The sequence below is a fragment of the Chamaea fasciata genome, unplaced genomic scaffold (genome assembly GCF_029207755.1).
Source record: "Chamaea fasciata isolate MVZ Bird 193981 ecotype frontalis unplaced genomic scaffold, bChaFas1.0.hap1 SCAF_5, whole genome shotgun sequence".
In the NCBI taxonomy this organism is placed as follows: Eukaryota; Metazoa; Chordata; class Aves; order Passeriformes; family Sylviidae; genus Chamaea; species Chamaea fasciata.
The window spans coordinates 44,840,868-44,862,624 of record NW_027094090.1 but is presented as its reverse complement, the minus strand read 5'-3'; the positions used below and the strand labels follow the sequence as shown (position 1 = coordinate 44,862,624).

The following is a 21,757-nucleotide window of genomic DNA, read 5'->3' as shown; positions in this document are numbered from 1 at the left end:
TCCGGGCGCCGCCGTCCCCGCGGGCGGCGGGGCGGGGGGCGGCGGCCCGCCCCAAGATGGCGGAGTACGTGCAGGTGCTGAAGCGGGCGCTGAAGCACATCGGCGGCCACGGCGGCGCCCGCGGCGCCATCCTGCAGCTGCTCAGGTAACGCGGCCCCGGCGCGGGCGGCGGGCCCTCCCCGCCGCGCCACCGCCGCCCGCGGGGTCACCTTGAGGGGGCGGCCGGGCAGGGGCGGGCTGGGGGCGAGCGGCGCCGCGGGGCGGGCGCGGCCGGACGGGCCTCGGGAGGAGCCCGCTCCCGCCCAGGGCGGGGCGGCTGCCCGTCCCCTGTGGGTGCTGTGCTCGGAGCGGGCCCCGGGCAAGGCCCGCGGCTGTTTTCTTCTCTCGAGGCACCTCGGAGCGTTCCTGGGTGCTGAGCTGTCGGTGTTGTCCCGGCCGGTTGTCCTGGTGTCCGGCCCCAGTCGCAGTCCTGTTGCCACAGCCGTGTCTCTGGCGTAGCTGCGCTCAGTGATCCTGTGTACACCATCGTGCTCTTTGCTCTGGGTCACCTCAGTCTGGCAGTGGCTTTCTTGAACTGTACAAGTCTGAAAGCCGTGCATCTGCTGATATCCCGTGGTGTAAAGCAAGAGAATTACCTGGCTCCGTTTCTTCTAATTCACTTCCAACTGCAGATCACAACTGCTCTTTGGCTGTGGACTGTCGCCACTGACCTGTGCTCAGCTTTGGATGCCCTCCAGCCCCAGTGGCATTTAGTGCAGAATAAGTTTCTGCCTTTGTTTCCATTCATGTCTGAGTACTTCCTTCTCCAACTACAGAACACTGCATTTGTCCACATTAAACTTCATCCTGATTTTTTCCCTCACTCACATCCCATCTCTTTCTTGTGACAAGTATTTTGAATTGCGATGCAGCATGCTTGAAGCTGCTCCCAAATAGGAGCTGCAGGTTTACGAAGGCACTCTTCTTCATTCAGATCCTTGATGAAGTGTAGGGTGGAAGTCTAAACAGTACGTGATCCAACTTCAGCAGTGTCAGTAACCTATGCTGTCCTTGTAGTTAGTCCTGGAAAAATATTCGGATGTATCCAGTAAATGTTTTAGGCCTGACCACATGCTAAAAAGCCTTTTTTTAATCAATATTGGGAAGTCAGGAATATGGGATAGGGGTGATTTGCAAATATGAAATTCCCTGCTATATATTAAGGGCTTTCTTATCTTGGAACAAAGAAGCCAAGCTTTCTGAGCTGTCTTGAAAGCTTTCCCCACACACATACATATCATAATGGCCATTTTTCTGTTATTTCTGGTGGCTTCAATTGATCTGTTTTAAAGAGTTAAACATAACATTTACACAGTTGTTGATCAGGCCTCATCAGTACTTTCATACAGTGGCTTTAGTCCCTGTTGAGCAGTAAGACAATACATGGTTTCCCTGGCTAGTGCTTTACTGTGATTATAATTATTATTTTTTGCCACACACCTGCGCCCCCTCCCTCCCCCAGGTTGTTTCCTCCACTTTGTTTTCCTTCTCAGGCTGTAGCTATTTACTCTTGACAGTTCTCAAGAAGAAATAGAGCTGGGGAAATTATAGCGTGGAAGAGTTTGAGTACTAGGTGTCATCAGAGTGCCTCTTCCTAAGCACAGCTTAATGAATGTCTCCTCAGGGATCTTTTGTGAATCTAAGATAGCAGGCTGTGTTGACACCTTTCTACCACACAGAAAAAGAGGGCAGGCTAGACTGGAGACAGTGCTGTCCTTTTTTTTCCTTCAGAAGGCTGAAGTTAGGTGTACTAGGTGGGGAATCATACACAATCCTCATAACCACACCAACCACAAACAGCTGCTGCCTCCTGCTCACCTTTCAAGCCATTAAATCATCCATTGCAGCTCAAGGAATAGGCTTGATGTTTAAAGGAAGAGTTATCAAGGTGTTCTTTCTTGCAACAGTCGATTTTCAGAAGTAATCACTGGTAACTGGAAAAAATTATTTCCCCAAGTCAGGAGACTCTTCCTCTGAACTTCCCTGCTTTTCTCTATATGTTTTCCACTGAGGCAGCTGCAGGAGATTTATGTGCTACAAAGTCAACTTATTAAGAGCCTTTGTGGCTGGAAACATTCTCCTTACTTAAAATTCAGTGAAATTGGCTGGAAAATATTCTTGAGAAGCCATAAATAACTGTTAGTGTGTGTTACTGGTATTCAGGGCATGAAGTCATGACAAGGGCGTAAGAACACTTACAAGAAAGGGAGGGGGGAAAAGGAAGGAAGAGCAGCAGTGGAATCGCTCTTCTTTTGCTGAAGCTGGGAACTCAGGCTTGAGCCAGAGATCTTTGAATGTTTCTTTGACAGAGGAGAGATGTGTCAGAGAATCTCTCTGCCTGCCCCCACAGAGGTTTAAAATGAGTACCTGCTGGAATGATTGTCACTTTCACGCACTCTGGGAGAAAAGACAGCAAAAAAACTTCATCTGAGCACATTCCTCCTCTCACCTGGGATTGAGTTGAGAGTGTGCTTAATATTACAAACGACTAAAACCTGTGAGAGGAAACTTTTCCCTATCTAATTCTGACTGGAATGAATGTCAATAAAAAGAAAAGCAAAATTGCAGATATAGAGGGAGAAGAGCACTTCGGTTAATTTTAAGGTTTTATCACTAGAATGTAAATCATAGGCTCAGTTTAATTATTCTACAATAACGTTAAAATATGTTCTGTATAGAGATTTGAAACTTGTATATACCTTTGCTGGGTCAGTGTAAGTCTCACAGAGTTGCAGGGTAGATGCGTGGATCTTTCACAATTATACAGAAGCAAGACAGTAACAATTATAGTTTAGGGTTTAGCATGTATTTCCTTGGCAAGCAGCTGCAGTGGCCTAGAATATTACTCTTCCTTTCTTGGAAGTTACTGTCCACACAGACATGTGAGGTCTCTTGTGCTGCTTCAGTGCTGACCACTTCCAGTGGCAATTCAGGCTGAAATAATCGCTACTAATAGTTGAGAAGGATAGTAACATTAACTACTAAGTGGATTAACTTGTGCCTCTGGGATTCCCACAGTATTTAAGGTGTTAACTTGTTACATTTTAGAGTTGCTTTATCTTCTACTACAATGAGCTGTAAAATAAGTAAGAGCCCCTGAAAGCCTTCTATGGCTTTTATCATCCTGCCAGTGGAATTGGTGACTGTTTTGCAGTCCATAAGCTTGAATAGTTTTTTTAAAAATATCGTTGCATACATGTATACAGATTTTTAGTAACCCTTAAGAAACCTCTGTCACAATTTCATTCTGAGAGGACACCAACTGAAACTGTTGTTTTGATAATTCACAGGGTCAATGATTTGAAGACTGGTAATCTGATAGGAACTGACAAATATGGAAACAAATACTATGAAGACAAAAGAAACTTCTTTGGTACGTGTGCTAATGTGAACACCTCCCAACACACTGTGCAGCTCCCACATAGCTTGTGTGCTTTCTGCGCGTGAAATACAACTCGTTGCCTGCTTGACTTCCCAGTACTTGTCTCGTGTGAATCTTAGACTTACAGAAATGCTTTGCCAGCTTTTGTTTGTCTGATGCATCCCTCAATTCACTTGCAAACACAGTCAACCTGAAACAATGAATATGAGATAAATATAAGCCAGTCATACGGTCTCTGTGTAGGTAAAGCTATATGATAATGTGATTGAGAGTTGAATTTGGTCCTTGACCTAAAGGCTGGTAGTTTAACAGGTGGGGAAAGAAGAACTACATTTAAAACTGCCTCACAGCTTTACTCACTTACATGATCACTTCAGGGCAAAGAGCACATTGGCTTAAAGTTACTATTTACCTTAAGTAATGGAATTTTAAGTCAAGCTTGTAGAGTACTGGAAAAGGCAGCACCTAAAGCAACACAGGTGACACATAAGCAACTGACTCACTGGTCAGGCCAGGCTGACTGCTGACTGTAGGTTAACTTGGAGTGTAACCAGGAAAAGCACCTGCTGATTAACATTGCTCAGTAGGTTTGTGTAGCTAAAATTTAGTTTAGTCTTAGATGATAACTGGCAAGGTCCTTTTGGAAAAGACTCCTCAAAACGGGGGATAAAAAACCCTAAATCTGTTTCTCTGCCTCAAAATTTTCTAGGTTACTATTTCCCATTATTTACACAATAGCCAATATTTGCTACCTTGTGAGTATTAGATTCAGTCATCTAAAACTACAGTAACAGTGTAAATACAGAAAACTTGGAAAAAATAAAAGCTGTGCTGGCTTAAAAATAAGTGCCTATTATGGAAGATACTGTCACTCAAAATGTTTTTCCTTGGTTTTCCTGAACTCTTTCCTTTATAAGAAAATATTTTTTTTGAGCTAATATGATATTTCTGTTTGTTTACTTAAGGTCGGCACAGATGGGTTGTATATACTGATGAAATGAATGGCAAAAATACCTTTTGGGAAGTCGATGGAAGCATGGTGCCCCCTGAATGGTAAACTATTTAGCTTAATGATGTGGACGGATACCGATTGTGTAATTGCTTTATGTTTTCTTATATTACAAAGCAGAATATTTAAAAAAAAAAGGTTTTTGTGGTCGTAGCTGTCTTATCTATGACCAGAGGATTTCAGACTCATCACTTCTAATGTTGAACTGGATTCATGTTTATTGCTTGCTGTCTTGGCAGAGGCACTCACTCCTTTTTGGATTGAGAAAAGCGTTTTGCCAGCCAGATTGGGCAGGTCAAGACAGCCTTCTAATTTTCTTGATTACTTGTGATTCCCTGTTAATGGTTTGGCAAAGCCTTGGGCCACCAGAAGTAAAATATTTGTTACTGCCATCATTAGCAAGAACCTAAGGAACATATGACAGTGGTGGAACAACATTCCTTAACCCACTGCCCCTAACAGCATGATTGTTTCAATTGATATGCATTGATGTGGTAGTAAACACTGACCTGCCAGGATGCTCCATATGTTGACTGTTACTTGACTATAATTTTTATTGAGTTTTATTTTCTGTTCATGCATTTCTCTAATAATTCTGTACAACCTTGAGTTCCAGAAGGTCTCTGGCCACTGCTGTTGACCCCTTTTTTGTCTTCCCAGAAAACTCACACCACGTAAAGTAGCAGTGTATACTGGTAAAAACAATCTGTGCAATTCTTAAGGAACAGGAAAGGCACTTCAGCCAGAAAGCAGCAAAAGGTGACATCAAGAGAGAAGTGCTTGGCTAGACTGAGCAAACAGTTTTTTATTACTCCTGTGACTAATGATCTGTGCCAAGGCTGGGATTGATTATAAAATCTCTTTAAATGGTGGCTCTCACTGGAACAGTTGAGGAATGTGTGGGTAGACTCTCTAGGTGGTCAATTTTGTTTCAAGCTCTCCAGCCTTACATTATGTTTAATGTGGTTAATGCTTTTTTCTGCCTTGCTTGGTAAGAACTGAATGGCTTTTGTAAGTGACATTAGAATCTCCAGCACCAGGATGTTCGTGCCTTGCTCTCTGCATAGCTGTTGTTTGATTCTGGTTGTTATCCACTATTAGACTGTGCTAGATTGTAGGATTTTCTTTATTTTGAGGCACAGGTTTTGTTTCACACAGGGTTTGGTTTTTATTTTGTTTTTTCCCCTTGCTTGTGTTTGTGGGATATTTGTTGCCTCTTTACAAACCTCAGTAAAGGGTTTCTTCCTGAGAATCAAAGTGCTGTTTCAAGGGTTAGGTAGCTTGTTTATTTCACAGAAATTAATGAGGTAGAAAAACTTGTTTTCCTATCTATGTGGAAAAAAATTCTTTTAAAAGAAGCAGTAAAGATTTTGTTATTTTCAAGACTGGTGAGTGTAAACAAAAGGGTAAACAGTCTTGTGTTCTTAGGTATTTTTTGTCAGGAAACTTAGTTGTGCAGTACCAGTCAGGTTTGGGTTTTTCTGGGGGGGACTGGGGTTGGGGGTGGGGTGTTTCTTGCTGATAAAGTTGTGTGTCCCATGATAACATATGTTTATTCTTACATAGGAATGCCAGCCTTGTGACACATCTAAATCACTGATGTGTATTTCCATACAGCTTAGACACATCTTTAAAAATAGAAATATTTGACTGGGAATAAATGCTGTCTTTTAAGACTTTTTAAAAATTTTAATCTGCTGCTATACTGCCTTAAATTTTTAACATGGCATAGACTTCTGAACTGAGAGTGACAATAATTTGTACAAGCTGCTGTCAGTGTAACACTAGAGTTGTGCAACAGGTGGTTATTTGGACCCAGAAATTTGTTGGAAATAAACTGCATGAAATTACCTATTTTAACAAAGAGAGGAATTAGTCCATAATATAATAGTATGATACAAGTTTGTCATGCTTGGGTCAGCTGGGAAGTATTTAAAGTACTGGGTGTGATCTGAGTGCTTCCTCTAAACATTGATGGTTTTACTCTGGAATTCAGTTAATTTAGCTCAGCTCAGTGAAGTTTTGTGGGTATGTTGTTGTATCCTCTTCTTGCAGTAAGTTGTGTACCTTCAGGATTGCAGAATGTGAATGATTGTTCAAGTACAATCAAGTGAAGCTCATGAATGATGAACTGGAAAAAAAACATTTTGGTATTGTAGTAGTTTGAAGGCAAAACAAATGAGAGGCTCCAAGTCAGAGATACAATTTAATAGGAAAAAAAGAAAAAAAGGAAAGAAAGTAAAATAAAATCGATGCAATAATACAAAAGACCACTGACAGAGTCAGAATACAACCTGAGCGTAGTGATGGAAGCAGTCCAGATGAGGTGGTCTTCCTGAAGCAGTGATCCTGTAGAAAGGTCTGGTAGCTCGGGTCCTCTGGGAATCCAGTGGGTAAGCGCCCCTCTGGTGTTCAGAGTCTCAGCTTATATCCAGGCTGGAATGCTTGGTTTCTCCCTCTGGGCGGAGCATCCCACAATGGGATGGTGAGTCATGTGATAAGGCCTGATGGGCCCATTAACAGGAGGTAGTCCAGGAGGGGGTTATCTGTGAGCTGTGTAGCAAAGGTGCTGATGGCCCATTAACAGAAGATAAGCCAGAGTGGAGGAGGCAGGGAGCACTGCCTCACCTGGTTTCAACAGTTCATGAAGATGGTGATAGAATATACTTCAACCCAGGACAGGTATGTTAAAAAGTTCTGGAAACAACTAAAAAAAATGCTACCCTTTACCTTCTCTCAGATGCTAGAGGAAAAGAAAAAGCAGCAAGAAAAAATACCTTATATGTAATAACATATTGTAATACCAGTTTAGGAGCTACTGAGTATTTTTGGTATTCTGAAATAATTGATGTAATGTCTTTTGACAACGGATGTACTGAAATTGTACAGTCTAAAGGAAATCAGAGTGTTGTTTTGGCATATGTCTACTCTCCAGGGAGTCGAGACTGTTGCTTTTTAAAAATGTTTCCACACTAGAATATGTAGGCTTGTTGTTTATTCTGATTTAGTTGTTATTTGATTTCTTTTTTATTCTGGGTTTTCTTTTTTTTTTTTGGTCTCCAAGATCCAGATGTTGGTATCTGCTTTGTTGGAGACAAGTTAATTAGATTTTTTAAAGAGTTCTTTAATACCTTGGGAATGACAAATATTAATCTTCTTGTAATGCTTTACAAGATACTTGGCACAATTTTTTTCCCTACACAGATCTGCCTTTTTCATTTTTAGACAGTGAGAGAAACCAAATACTTGGTTTGTTTCTTACTAATCAGCGTTGTTTGCAGGAGCTCAATGCTTCCATTTTTGAACACACTGATGGGGTGTGCTCTGTGAACTATAAACAATAGAAGTTAAATCCCTTTATAGCCGTGCCTGTGGGGACTCTGTTGGGTGCTTTCATGGATGTCTGTCTCCTTTGCAGCATCACTAATCCTTGGCCTGTGTGTTTAAGCTATTTGTTTAGGGTATTTCTGGTGTAATGTACTTTGGTTTGCATTTTGGCCAAATCCTTTGAACAAACACATTGACAACTGGTGTAAGTGTACAGACTAGTTAAAAATAAATTGCTCTTTCAATGTCTTCCTCTGGGGAAAGAAGAGCTGTAATTTGAGAATAGTTTTTCCTTTTGTAGGGACACTTCATTTTGCCAACACTGTCCTGTGTATTTGTGGTGTCTGTCCTGTATTTTGAGGTTTATTTCCTTATCATGCAAGTCTGACATCTTTGGAAGGAGCTCCAGGAGTGTTTATATTATTGCAAATTTACTTTCAGTTTAATAGTCTGCATCCTCTTTAGTTGATCTGACAGGGAGGAATGTAGTACCTCAGGCTTAAAGTGCCAACACACTATAAAATGTAAGGAAATGTGCAATTCTCCTGTAAAAATGCTGCGTTTCAAGTTTGCCTTCAAGGAAAACAAAAAGAAAGATTGAACAGAAAAGGAAGGGGATTGGGAAAATTTCCATCCTTCTAGTAGCTTCACAATAAATTTGTGGGGTTTTATAAATTGATTAAATGCTAATTTGGTGCTTTCCATCTCATTGCTATGGTGTAGTAGCTTGCATGGGAAATTAAAATTATCTCCCATGTGTAAACAACTAAACACATTTGTTCTCCCTTTTTCCTTCTCCGCCCTATGACCTGAATCCACATCTTCATTTCTCTTGTCTCATTGCAATGTGGTTAACTTGTGGCAAGAAGTGGATGTTAGCAAGTTGGCAAACACGGTGAGCTGACGCAGGCTGTGCCTGAACCTTGCAGATGCACATATGGTAGAGGCTGCTGAGTTTGTGTCGCATCAGTTCTTGTTTGACAGCTTGTACATCATAGAATTGGCTCCAGTCCCTTGTAGCTTCAGTTTAAAATCTACTTGCTTTTAAATATTTGGTAAAACTTAGGAAAAAATTCTAGATAGTCTTGAGCACTTTTGAAGATACTTTGAGGTGTCTTTCATCCATGTATGCAAGAAAAAGTTGCAAAGGCTTTGCTGGCCTCAGTCTGCTTCCTAGTCACTGCTCACTGATTCAGGAAGCTGCTTCAGCCTCTTCAGAGCTGCTTGCATCCTCCTGATTTTTCTGTGCTCTGTGCAAGTTGACTGCTTCTTTGTAGGTTTTCAGTCATTAATTGCTTTTGAATCCTTTTTTTTCCAAGATGGATTTATAGGCAGAGTTTGTATAGAATTCTGGCCATCTGCAGGATGTCATATCTCTTTATTCATGCTGTTCAATCTAGTGCATGAAAAGCTTTTCTTGAGCATCTGGGGGTAGAGTCTGAGATATCAGAACTTCAAACGATTCTCTGAGGCAGGTGTCAAGGGGAAAGTCTTCCCAAAATAAAGTTTTCAAGATTTTAAGTGGAAAGTGGGAGCTTTTGTTTAAGAGAACAGACTCAGCAAACCAAAATCCTTTTGTAAGTCACATGTTGTGCTTCTAAGGGGAATCTTTTGTGACCAGGTTATGCCCTGAAACTCCTAAGTATAAGCATAATTCATAGTGGATTGATTGTCTAAACAAACTTTTGAAATACCTTCATGTTTTTCAATACCTGTGACTGTACTGGCATGTCTTATCAGTGAGCAATTTTATTTTTACTTTCCAGTGAGAAAATGTGATTCAAGGACTGGTTTTGCTGATCTATTTAAATTTGAGTCTGGTTTCATGTTGATGTTGTAGAAATCCAGAAAATCTTAAACCCAAAGATATTAATTACTCAAAAATGCTGTATTTTAGAAGACTTTATGGATTTAGTCTTAAAAAGCTGCAAAGCAATAGTTTAGATGACAGGTAAAGCTACTCTGTTAAATAATATAATGAAACTTTTCTCTTTTTCTGGTGTTTCAAGGAATGAATATGTGACAAGTACACTTGTAAGGACGGAAGTGCCAGACATCATGCAAGCTTGGAATATAGTTGATTTTAGCTGAGCATTAGTACGGTTCTAGTGCTGTGCTTGCTCCAGCCTGTCTTTCAGGGCCTTTGTAACTGGATTTCTGTCTGACAAATATTTGTCCATCCTGGTGGTGCGCGTGACTCTTGGGGAGCATGAGGATGGTGATGAGAGGTGCCTAAAGAGGGATTTGTGTGCAGGATCCTTATCCACTGTTACCAGAAGCATCACTAGGTGAACGTGTGTGTGCTCTAAGTTGCCTGTGTCATGATTTAACCCCAGGCAGCCACTTGTTCACTTCCACTCCAGTGGGTCTGGGGAGAGAACTGGAAGGGAAAAGGCTGGAAAACTCGTGGGTTGAGATAAGTACAGTTCAATAGGAAAAGCAGAAGCTGCACACAGGCAAAGCAAAAGAAGAATTTATTCACTGCTTCCCATGGGCAGGCAGGTGTTCAGCCATCTCCAGAAGAGGAGGGCTCCATCAGGCATAATGGTGACTTGGGATGATAAATATCATCAGTCCAAACATCCCCTTCTACCTCCTTCTTCCCCCTACTTTATATACTGAACATGATGCCATGTGGTACAGAATATCCCTTTGATCAGCTGGGCTCCCCTGTCCTGGCTGTGTCTCCTCCCTAAGTCCCATACACCCCTAGTCTGCCTGACTGCATGGCAGCACAAAAAGCAGAAAAGGTCTTGGCTGTGTGTGAGCACTGCTCAGCAGTAACAAAAACATCTCTGTATTATCAGCCCTGTGTTCAGCACAAATCCAGAACACAGCCCTGTACCGGCCAGCTGTGAGGAAAACTAACTGGACCCCAGCCCAAAGCAGCACGGTCACAGAAGAGTTTAATTCACTTTATTAATATTCCTTGCACATTGCAATAAACTTTAATTTTTATTTTTAAAAAGTAAATTAACTCTACCCTGGCCAAAGCCAGCATAAAATGTTATGGTAAGCGGTTTTGAAAAGCTGAGGCTCCTCTGGAGCGATACCACAAAGCATTTTGAAATGCAGTCCTTGAGGCAGTATTAGCAGAATGGACTGTTCCTTTGCCCTTTCTCTCATGCCACAAACTCTGTGTTTCTGTGTCGGCAATGGAGAGCTTGTTGGGTGTGAGCACAGCATCCCTGCTCTGTCTGGTTAGCTTTTTTGCAGCGTTTCTGCCAACCTTGATGCAGGCTGTCACAGGACACGTGATACCTGAGGCGATGTGAGGCACTGCAGTACACAGAATTCTTCTGACAGGTGTGAATCGGGCAAGAGGGTTCGCCCAAGGTGAGAGCTTTGTGTGGTGTGGCAAGGCATTTCAGAGGCTGGTTTAAAACACCAGGGTTAAAATTGAGCAAGATCTGATCCTGTATCATTAGACCACATTGTGATTAGTAGTGCTATGGGGCCACCTTTTTCCAGACTGAAATTGTTAGCCATTTATCTTTCTTTTTAATAAAAGCAACACAAAATGTACACTTCAAACGAGACCACATTTGAAAAGGAGAGCGGAGACAGGAAGAGCATTATACACATGTATAACTTCCAAACTCCGAAGTGGATCATTTTTCCCACAGGAAGCTGTTCTTTGCCTCCAAACACAGATTTTTCTTAGTTTTAAAGGATCTTATGGTTCTATCTGATTTTATATTCAAGCCAGTTTCCTGGCAGCCCTTAGTCCTACAATATGTGCTTCAGGTTGGGAATTTCGGTTTGGTTTTTACTTCTAGAAAAAGTACTTTAGGCTGACACTTTTTTTAAAGTGACATTTTTGTACTAAAGTTATAGCCAGTGTCGTGATTTTTTTTTCTTTTTTTTTTTTTTTTTTAAGGCATGTCAAGAAGTAATTTGAAAAGGTTAACAACCTTCTGTAGAGCTCTTTGGATTTAGAAAATACCTATCAGTCTATTTCTCAGCACTTTTATCATGGTTTTGTTTTGCTGTACAAATGAAGTGTGCTGGATTTGTTGCTAAGGGCTGAAGATGCAATTTTTAGGTTTTCTAATAGAACTAGAAAAGAGAACTTCATATTTTTAGGTCAAGTCTTTGCAAAAGCTGATTAGCAGAAGTCTCCTTAATTCTACCTCAGTAAAAAAATACATAAGCTTGCAAAAAATGTCATAACCTCACTTTTGTCGTAGCTACACACAGTATGAAGTCCATGTGAACTGACAGATAATTAGAATGTAATTCATATTTGAAAGTTGCTTCAGGCACTGAAATAGGAAAGGGATGAAATCAATTCAGTTGGTCCCTCCTGCAGTGTTTCAGTAAATTGTTGGGAGAATGCTTTGCTTGATCATTAGTGTTGCTTGCACAGAGGAAAATTGACATTTAGTTCATAGATAAGGCTAATCACTGGAATCACTTGCTAATTACCCTATTACTGATTGGTATTAATCATTGTCTTGTGCAGTCCGTAAATATTTATGTGCTTGTTTTAGGTGTACTTATGTCATTAATCTGTATCCCAAGTGGCAGCCTCATGTATGCTTCGAAAATGGCATTGCAATTGTTGTGCAGTGTAGTCCTTTGGTAATTAAAAACAAAACAAATCTCTATAATCTAACAAGGAAAAAGCTCAGGCAACAAAGCCAAACCTTCTAGTTTTGTCATTTATATTTGTAGTGCCTGCCTTAACCTGGCTGCCTGGTGAAGGCTGTACAAACAAGTGACCACATACTCTGCCCAAATACTGAGTGTACAGAGGAACAGGAAATTTGAACTTGGGTGTGCTTTCAGTTGTTTGGAGGTAGAACTGTTACTTATCAGTTATGCTTGTGAAACTAATTTAAATCAATATCCTGTAGTCTCAAAGTCACACTGGATTAAAATTATTTTTTTCCCTTCTCAGAATAAATACTTAGTGTCTCTTCAGAGGACGACCCTTGGGAGTCAGGAGATAGACATTGGTAGACATCATGTGATGTTCCTTAATAACAATATGTCTTTTTCCTCTTAAGGCATCGCTGGCTGCACTCAATGACGGATGACCCTCCAACTACTCATCCACCAGTTGCTCGTAAATTTATCTGGGAGAACCATAAATTCAATGTGAGTGGCACTCCTGAGCAGTACGTGCCTTACTCTACTACTCGCAAGAAGATACACGAGTGGATCCCACCTAAAACAGCCAGCGAATAACAACAGCATCAACATGACTTCTCTCAGCTTGGGCTTTCAGTGTAAATTTCACTGGTTTTGTTCAGAATAAAAGCCTCCTATAGCAGTTGTAGTTTAATTTATGGAATTGGGGGCAGGGGAACAAGGGAGAAAATTTTGGGAATAGGACAGAATACATGACAAGTCTAAATCTTATCGAGATATTGTGCTTTTTCTCATATTGTCGGTGTCCTGTCTTCACAAAAGCAGCTCTTAAACTCTTTTTAGCACGATAACCATTCCTGTGATAGTTACTCCTCATATTTGTGTCATTCAGCAAAATACACATACACATTTGAAATACAGATTTCTCATCTTTAACATTACTCATCTTTCACTGTCTCTGCATGGCAGATAATGCACTCTTCACATACTATTTTGGGAAGCCATCTCTTTAAATTTTTATAAGACGAGTTAGGATAGTTTGACCAGTCAGGATTATAGTTTTCATTCATAAAGTGTTCATAAGTATATGCATGAGCATGCAAAAAGCATTGGTGTATTCCAGTATGGGATGAAATGCAACATAAAACTTGTAAGGCTACATTAATCAAATGACATCTCACCCCTAAGGGAACTCAGCCATAAGAAGAAGGCCTTCTGTCACAAAAATCTCTTTTGCTGTGCAGGTTGATTACAAGATGTTCTCATAAGGGTTTGAGATGGACTCTTTGCTCTCTAGTGGCAAGATTTTTAAAGGTCTTTAGAAGTTCGATCTTGCACACCTTCCTAGGAGGTAGAGAAGTAAAATGTGCCAGAATCCAGTTTCAAAAACGTGAAGCTGGCAAGTTCACGTTTGAAAGAGAGTTGATTTGGGCTGTGGCCTTTCTCTGTATCTTGCTAATGGTTGACTTTTATTCCAGTCTGTTCATGTGATTTAGCCAAGCTTGCCCTCTCCACAAGGCTTCCTGTACCTGATGCCCTACTCTGTGGAAAACTGTTGGGGGGGTGTGCCCACCCAGCCTCTCACTCACCCCAGCATCTCAGCTGGTTGGGGAAGAAAAGAGAAACTTCATGGGTTGAGAAAGATGGGAAGAGTGTGTGCCAGTTACCATCAAGAGCAAAAGAGACTGGAATTTATTGCCAGTAAAAATCACGTAGTGAGAAACAAAGTCAAAACCTGTAAAACACCACCTTGCCTTCCCACTACTTCACACCTTCACTCCTGACTCCTCTGCATCCTCCTCAGGGAATGGTGGTCAGTCCATAACAGCTGTTGTGGGCTCTGCTGTTTCTGCCCTCTGCTTCAGCCTGGGTCCTCTTCATGATCTGCAGTCCTTTTGGATAAACGCAGCATGAGTTTTCCACAGGCTCAGGTTCCTATTGGGAAATGCCTGCTTGCTGGTGTGGATTCCTCCTGGGGCTGCCAGGAATCTCAGCTCTGGCACCTGCAGCACTTCCTCACCCTCCTCCTGCTTTCAACTTGGTGTTCAGGTGACTGCTGCCCACTTCTTCCTGCCTCGTCCTCTGCCTGTGCAGTATTTTTTGCCCCACCTCAAATACTCTTTCCCAGAGGTGTCCCCATTTGGCAGCCGGACTGAGCCGTGCCCTGTGGTGCATTGGCTGCATCAGCACAGGGCAGCCCTGGCCTCTCCCAAACGAGGCTCCTGCAGACCCCGCTGCCAGCACCTTGACAATAACACTCAGTGTAATGACTGACAGAAATGGTTGTTAAAGATGACTGAGAAGGGGGTTAGATGTATTACATGCTTGCAATTGCCTGTCAAGAAGAAAAAAACCTTTGCTCCCCAATAACCCCCAGAGTGGTTGCACCACTGACTCTACACTAGCTGATTGTCCTTTGCATGCCCACCTGACTGGGTTCCTTAACGCTCAGTTGCTTCCTTCCTATATTAAATCAAATTCTGGATTAATTAGTTGTTTAAAGGTGGGGGGTTTAGCTTTAATTTCTTGAAATTAGTTCTAGTCTTTAAATTAGTAGGAAGTAGCATCAACATCTCCTAACCTATCTAATTAAAAGAGGATAACGTTTAATTTACTTTAAGTCAGGAAAAGCACTGGGCACAGCTGAAAAGCAATTTGAGCCATACTGAGAAGCATAAGTGAAAAGGACTTGTTTAGCATTTTTTTTCTTGATAGATTATTTCACCTTAAGAACAAAGTTTGCCCCAGTGCCAATGGAGAGCTTCATCACTAACACTCATGTACACAAGCCTTGTGGGCTCAAACATAGGTAAAGCAATTAACTCTTTTTTTTTTTTTTTTTTTTTTTTTTCCCTCTATTTTTGTTTAATATGTTTTCTACCAATTTCATTCCTGTTCTTTCTTTGTCCTGTGGATTTTTGGAGTGCATCCTAAACACACATCAGGAGGTACATTTGGGAATGAGATTCTGTACTGAGGGGAAAGGCAGTAACTCTTCCAACATGTTCCATGCTGAAGAGATCTCAGCTTGCTTGTCCTTTTGCTGTGATCTGGAACAGAAATGTTGAGGTAGCAAACACTTTTGAACAACTTTGTGTGCAGCAGTGCTACACAGAAAGAGAGAAAAATGGGCATGTCCTCCTGGCCTGCTGGGCTGAAGCAAGTCTAGGACTTGGTAGCTTGATTTAGAAAATATCATCAATCCCATTTCTGGAGAGGACAGAAACCTGTTCATCCTGCTTTAGCCAGCAGGAACCACAAATGCTGTATTTTAAATGCAAAATTTCAGTTATATCTCTTGTAGCATTGCTTCTCCAAGGTAGATTGCACAAGGCACATACAGGAAATAAAGCATATGCAGAAGAATCAGTCTTTTTATCAGCAACCTCATTCAGCTACGGAAGTTCACCTTTGCTCATGATTTCTGCCTCCTCTATTCTGGTTCAGTTGCTTTCTGGTCTAAATGACATTTTAAATGCCGAGCTGGCCAAGTGTCACAGCAGTGTCTTCAACCAAGTGCAACCGAAGCACTGACAGAAATACTCGCCTTGCACTAAATGTCAGTTTCAAAAGACACAAATTTCTGATATGGGAACAGGCTCCTTAAGAAGACAGGTGCCTCTTCCAGGAGCAGCAGAATGCTGAAACCCACTTTTATTTTGAAATTGTGTCTGTACCAGTAGCTTTCCACATCCCCTGGGTCCTGAGCAGCCCTTTGCTGTAGCTGCCTGCAGGCTTTTGCTGTGCTCAGCCCAGCCCAGCCCCGTGTGTTGGCACGGCGCCCTTCCCTCCATGGGGCACTGCATCCTGCACCGCCGCTGCCCACGGCTGTGCCTCTGCCCTCTCAGCTGAAACTGCCCAGGACATGGTGCAGCTGAGAACAATGGTGAAGTGAGCTTCAGGAGACCATCTCATAACCATTCCAGCTACAGCAAGAGAAATTTTTGACAGGCAGGGACATCCTAGAGCATTTAAGGATGCTGAAAGGAGAGGAGCGGAGGCCTTGTCACTTTTCCCCAACTTCTGCTGTACTACTAACTCCTGCATAGTGCCCACCTGATACTTTGAGGGCACACTGAGAACATTTAGATATTCACTAACTCGTATTTCTATGTCATCTAACCTCAGGCTTCAGTTTTTGGGATGTTTCCTGCTAAAGTTGGTGTTGGGAAGCAGTATTGATTGGGAATTACAGGGGCAGTTATTTTGGATAGAGCTGGAAGTCATCAGCTCTGAAAACTGAAGTATGTTTTTCACAGCTGTAATGCATTCAGAGTGAAACCTTTGATTTACTAATTCTGTGAGGACTATTATTCTGATAGCAACTGGGGGTAAGAGAGGAAACAGATCCTTGCTTTGCTTAGAGGTTAAAAAGCGTGTAAATCTAAAGGCTCTGCTTTCACATGGTGCTTACAAGGAGTGTACAAAAGTGGTACTTCAAGGTGTGGGCGAAAGTGGCCGTCTTCAAATGGCACTCCAGGTTCCTCATGCAAATCCCACAGTAAATGCTGGATTGCACCAAGGGGAAGCCTATCTCAGTGGAAGATCTCAGAGCAGCCCATGTCAATGGGGAAGGGCCCAGCAGGCATTTTGTCCTGGAGACGTGCTGGGCTTTCAACACCACCCTCTGGTTGCCAAGCAGAGCAAGGCTCTTGTGCCAGAGCTGATGGTGACTTAGCTCCAGCATGGAGCCAGGAAGGGGAGTGCTTTGCTGTGTGCACCATACCCAGCTGCCAGCAGGACCGTGCTCAATCTGCAGAAGAAATCAAGAGCTGCCAGAGACTTCCCTTTGCTGAAGGGCCAAAACCAGGTTTTGGGTTTTCTGGCTATTTCTTTATGTTTTTGAATCATGAATCTTGAATCCATGCAATGTCACTTCACATGCTGATGAGGTCTTAGCTTTGTTCACAGGCAACAAACATAAAGGGCTGAACTGAACCAGGATCTTGAGAAAAAACATTGTTTTCAAAATATATGTATGTAATAATCATCTATGAGAGGGTCTGTTTTTTTGAAAAAGCACTTTAAGACTTAGATTTATACATCTCTCTGCATTTTACTTAGAGGTTTTGATTAATGATTTCTTTTGGTTTTAAATATTATCAGAGTAAAAAAAAAAAATTAGGGCATGAATACATGTACTCCAAGCAAAATCTGTATACACAAATGTGTATGGGTACACAGGTAGGAAAAAAAATACCACATTTAGCATCAAGATTATATTTAGGTGGAAATTTGCATTACAAAGTTTCAACAAACAATGCTAAACTTTCTTCAAATCAAATTACAAAGATGTGTAATGCAAGTTAAAAACTCATATTCAAATCAAAACTTCTTGCTTGTTAATTAAAATAATGAATCTCTTTATTTAAACTGGTTTATCCTGCACTATAAACCAGAAAGGGCAGAAGAGATTAGGCAAGAATTTTTGTTTGTGTGCATGAATGAAAATAAAAGTTACTGGCTAATTTCTGCCTGGAATTTAGAGCAGGAGCAATGATCACTGGATGGTTTCACAAATTGCTTCTAAAATCAAAATTGTTTTGGAATTTGTTCCCATTAAGAAGGATATGCAGAGAACTGAATTTTTAGGAGCCTAGCTTTTTCTTTATGTAAATTACCCCAAAACTACATTATTATCTTAGTGTAATTTAATCTCTGTAGCAACGACAGAGTTACAAAATCTATTTAAATGATCTGTGGTATTGTTAGCATCACTTAAACAAATCACAGCTCCATAGACTTTTTTTTTACATTGGTTTGTACCGCTAGAATTCATATCTATTTCTTTCTCTTTGTCTATGATGTAATTCCTTTCCCATTCCTCTAATGGACTACTCAATTTTTCCCTGTGATATTTAAATATTAGTTTTAGGGCAAGTGGTTGTAGGACTGTTTTATATCCTTCATAGCCCAAAGGATTTTTAGTTAATGGAATAACAATCTATCAAAACACAGCCTGAATGTAACAGATGAAGTCTCACGTGGTTGAGCATTCAGACACAGGCCTATTAATAGTTTGTTTTTTCAGAGTAACCATCCATAAAAATCCAGTGAGGCAAAACCAAATTCAGCAATATGTGTGTGGCACTTTCCTTGTGTCTAGCAGTGGCCAGAGAAATCAAGGAAATCATAGCATGTTTTCATTTGAGGCAGCTGTGTTAAAAAAAAAAGAAAAAAAAAAAAAGAAAAAAAAAAAAGAGGATTTATTTACCTTGGATGTTGAGGAATCCATGGATCTGCTTTACTTTCCAGAGAAAAAAAGATAAATGCATGAGCCTCGGATACAGCTCACTAGCCTGCAACACAGCAGCAAGATCACTGTTGGCACAGGAAGGACATTTCTGTTATTTGGTATATCTTCACTTGACCTTGAACATCTTCAGTCTGACCTTCACATCTCTCTGGGACCCAGCCTAGAAGTGGCTTGGTCCACTCAGCACAAAGCCACCCTGAGAAAGAGACGTCTCTGCCTTTGACAGGGGACATCACCTCTGAATCTCAAACTGAGCCTCAGCACTCAGATGATTTAGACTCAGATGAGTCTACATCAGATGCCGACTCTCGGCAGTGCTCTTAGCCTTCTGGGTATAGCAAAGCTTAGTTTCTGGATGTCTGTGCCCCAGAAAGTCCATTAATAATGTGAATCCAAAGCAGAAGAGCTAGTCTGGAAATAGAAACAGAGGCCAACACAGGATTTGCACTACCTTTCTTCTGTTATGGATAGGGCAAGATCTTGCCCATGGATAGGGCAAGATGCTGGTGGTACCAAGTGCTCTGCCCAGCACCTGGAAGTCATGGTGGCTATCTACCACCAAAATCTACCCGGCTTTCTTTAACTCCTGCTACTTCGTTTGCATTCCTCTCCAGTGGAATCTGGTTTCATTTTTATAAATAAGATTTTTCAGTTTGGGTCTCTCTGTCCAGGAGTGTTGTTGCTGTAAATACTGACAGCAAAAGTTAATTTGTGTTTTATCAACTTGAAATTCCTTCCAGTAGACTTCAAATGATAGACTTCAAATAATTTCTGATTGATTTTTTTCTGATTGATTTTTTTCTTCAAAAAAATTCCTTACACATCTGTTAGTCTTTGAGTTTTTAAAGCTTGAATTAGCCATTGAAGTTTAGGATTTGAAAAGCAGGAACAGACGCTGATATTTCCAGGATCACTTCAAACTGCAGCAAATAGCAACATATTTGACATATTTTAAAGTACAGAACCTGAGAGGGCAAAAATTAATTCAGCACCCAACTATCACTTGCTGTGACCAATGATCAGAGCTGAATGAAGAATTAAATTGATCATGGATATTTTTGTTTGCATTCATCAAACTGGGTTGCAAAATCTGCAGTCAGTCATAGGCAGGTGCATGTGTGGGTGCCCTGGGCTGGGGGCAGGCAGTGGTGTGCCTGCCCCGGGAAGGGGCTGCTCAGGACACAGCAGCACTGGCCCCTGCTCGGCACCAAGGCTGTCTGCTCTGCTCTTCTGCAGTTCCCTGTGGTTGTTTACATCTGTAATGACAAAACAGAGGCACAGAGATTAATCCCAAATCTAACGTGCAGCTTTGCCCGGTGACTGGGGAATTGTATTACCCATTGGAGCTGGATCTGCATGCACTGTCCCTGCTGTGGCTCACACAAATCCACAGCAACCACTCCCCAACAAAGCACAGAGTTGGAAAGTGGATACCTGGCTCTGTTTACCCTTCATCCCCAACAAATCTGTCATCCTGGGAAGGTGCCAACCCCTCACTTGGATATAAACAATTGTTAGAACATCTATCAACTCTGTGCTAATAACAGCCTTCCTCCCCAGAGCTGGAAAGCTTCTCCAAAGCACAGTCCTCTCTGCTGCTTGCCACTCACCGCTGCAGGTTACAAAAGAAAGGACAGCAAGTAACTGCTGTGTAACTCACCCCCGTAACAGCCACCTCAGAGCTACAGGGAGCTGCCAGTAACCTTGCCACCTACTCACGCGTGCTGTGGCTGCAGGCTTGCTTCTGGCAGCTGAAGAAAGGCACAAACTGTTTTTCAAAAAGCAAACATCAAAAACAGTGAATCTGTCCATCATGTCGAAGCACTGACTGGATGTTCTAAACCCAGCCTGTGAGGGCAGTGATGTATCTGCAAAAGAAAAGCAGTGAGCAGCAATTAATCTGTGTTGTAGGACTTGTGTAACTACACTTAGTAAACTTTGTTTCTTTTAAAGCCCAAGTGGGTTCTTATCTGTACTTGTAGCTCCTATTAATCAGGATTGTAATTGCTGGTACTCAGCAACAGGGAAATGCAAGCCGTGATTGACCATCCATTTGTCTAACTCCACGCTGGGCAAAATGAACACCCACATGTCACAACCCATGATTCCACAGTATAATTACCTTCATGCTCTGCAATTAACAAAATAGCATCTTGTTACAGAAAGATATTAAGGAAACAAACCACTTCTATCACCCACGGTAAGCTGCCTAACATCAAGTGTTTAAAAGCTGCTGTAGACTAGCACTTGTGTATTGTAACTCATACAGGCCTTTCAGAGAAGAAGATATCAGCAGGCAGATAATTTCTGAGCTTCTCGGTGTTAACAAGGAGCCCTGAGTGAATCTGTAGGACTGTCTTGTCCTCCTTTTTGTCCTCCCCTTTCTGTCCATCCCCTCTGCCTCAGTTAAAATAACATTTAAATGAGAATTATCAATTAAAATAAACTCTTCTAAGGAAGACAGTAACCTCCTAAATAGGGTTAAAAAACACATGTTCATTTATATAGACATTTTATACAGGAATATTTGTGCTTATCACATGAGTTTGCTTAAGGCTGTAATTGCCTTTTGGTAGCTATTTAGCTTTTATATATCTTAAGTCTACAGGAGAGCCATTCTCACCTCCAGCATTGCCTGAAATTCCCTTCTCTTATTTTAATCTCCAAAAGCCATGCCACAGTAGGTCAAGAAAGCCCAAGCCCATGGGTTGCATAAATGTTTCGTCTCTGCTTTTTAGTGAAGCTTCTAAGAGCACTGAAAAGCTTTTCACTCGCTGCGCTGGATTGTTCAGTTTTTGCTGGGAGGCCTCATGGTGCTGAGAGCACTGTAGCAGTAGCTGGTGAGATCCAGGAGCAAACTTTTCAGTCCAGGACATACTGCTTTTACAGCGACGACTGTAGCAGGCAGTGGGAGGCCAGTAGTGTAAACAGATTTTCTAGTTGAGGGCAAAGCAGGGGAAGCTCTGTGCAGGTAATAGTTTTGCTTCTCTTGAACAGTCAATGAGCTTGTGTTATTACTCAGAGGTGCATCTGCACATCCTTCCCGCTTCCCTTCAATTTCCTGCACACTTTGGGCCACCTTCCATCCTGTGTTGCCTCATTCCAGGGGCTGCCACTGCAGCTCTGCAGGCTGCCTCCTGTCCATCTC

General features: G+C 41.7%; 1 protein-coding gene across 1 annotated transcript; it reads left to right on the top strand.

Annotated features, from left to right (window-relative positions):
* Positions 1 to 13: 13 nt before the first annotated feature.
* On the top strand, positions 14 to 13,035 carry NDUFA12 (NADH:ubiquinone oxidoreductase subunit A12). The gene is made up of 4 exons (XM_066183394.1): positions 14 to 145; positions 3,330 to 3,412; positions 4,387 to 4,474; positions 12,770 to 13,035. The coding sequence occupies exons 1-4, from the start codon at positions 57 to 59 to the stop codon at positions 12,948 to 12,950; spliced, it is 441 nt and encodes a 146-aa protein (XP_066039491.1). The 5' UTR covers positions 14 to 56; the 3' UTR covers positions 12,951 to 13,035.
* The last annotated feature ends 8,722 nt before the right edge of the window (positions 13,036 to 21,757 follow it).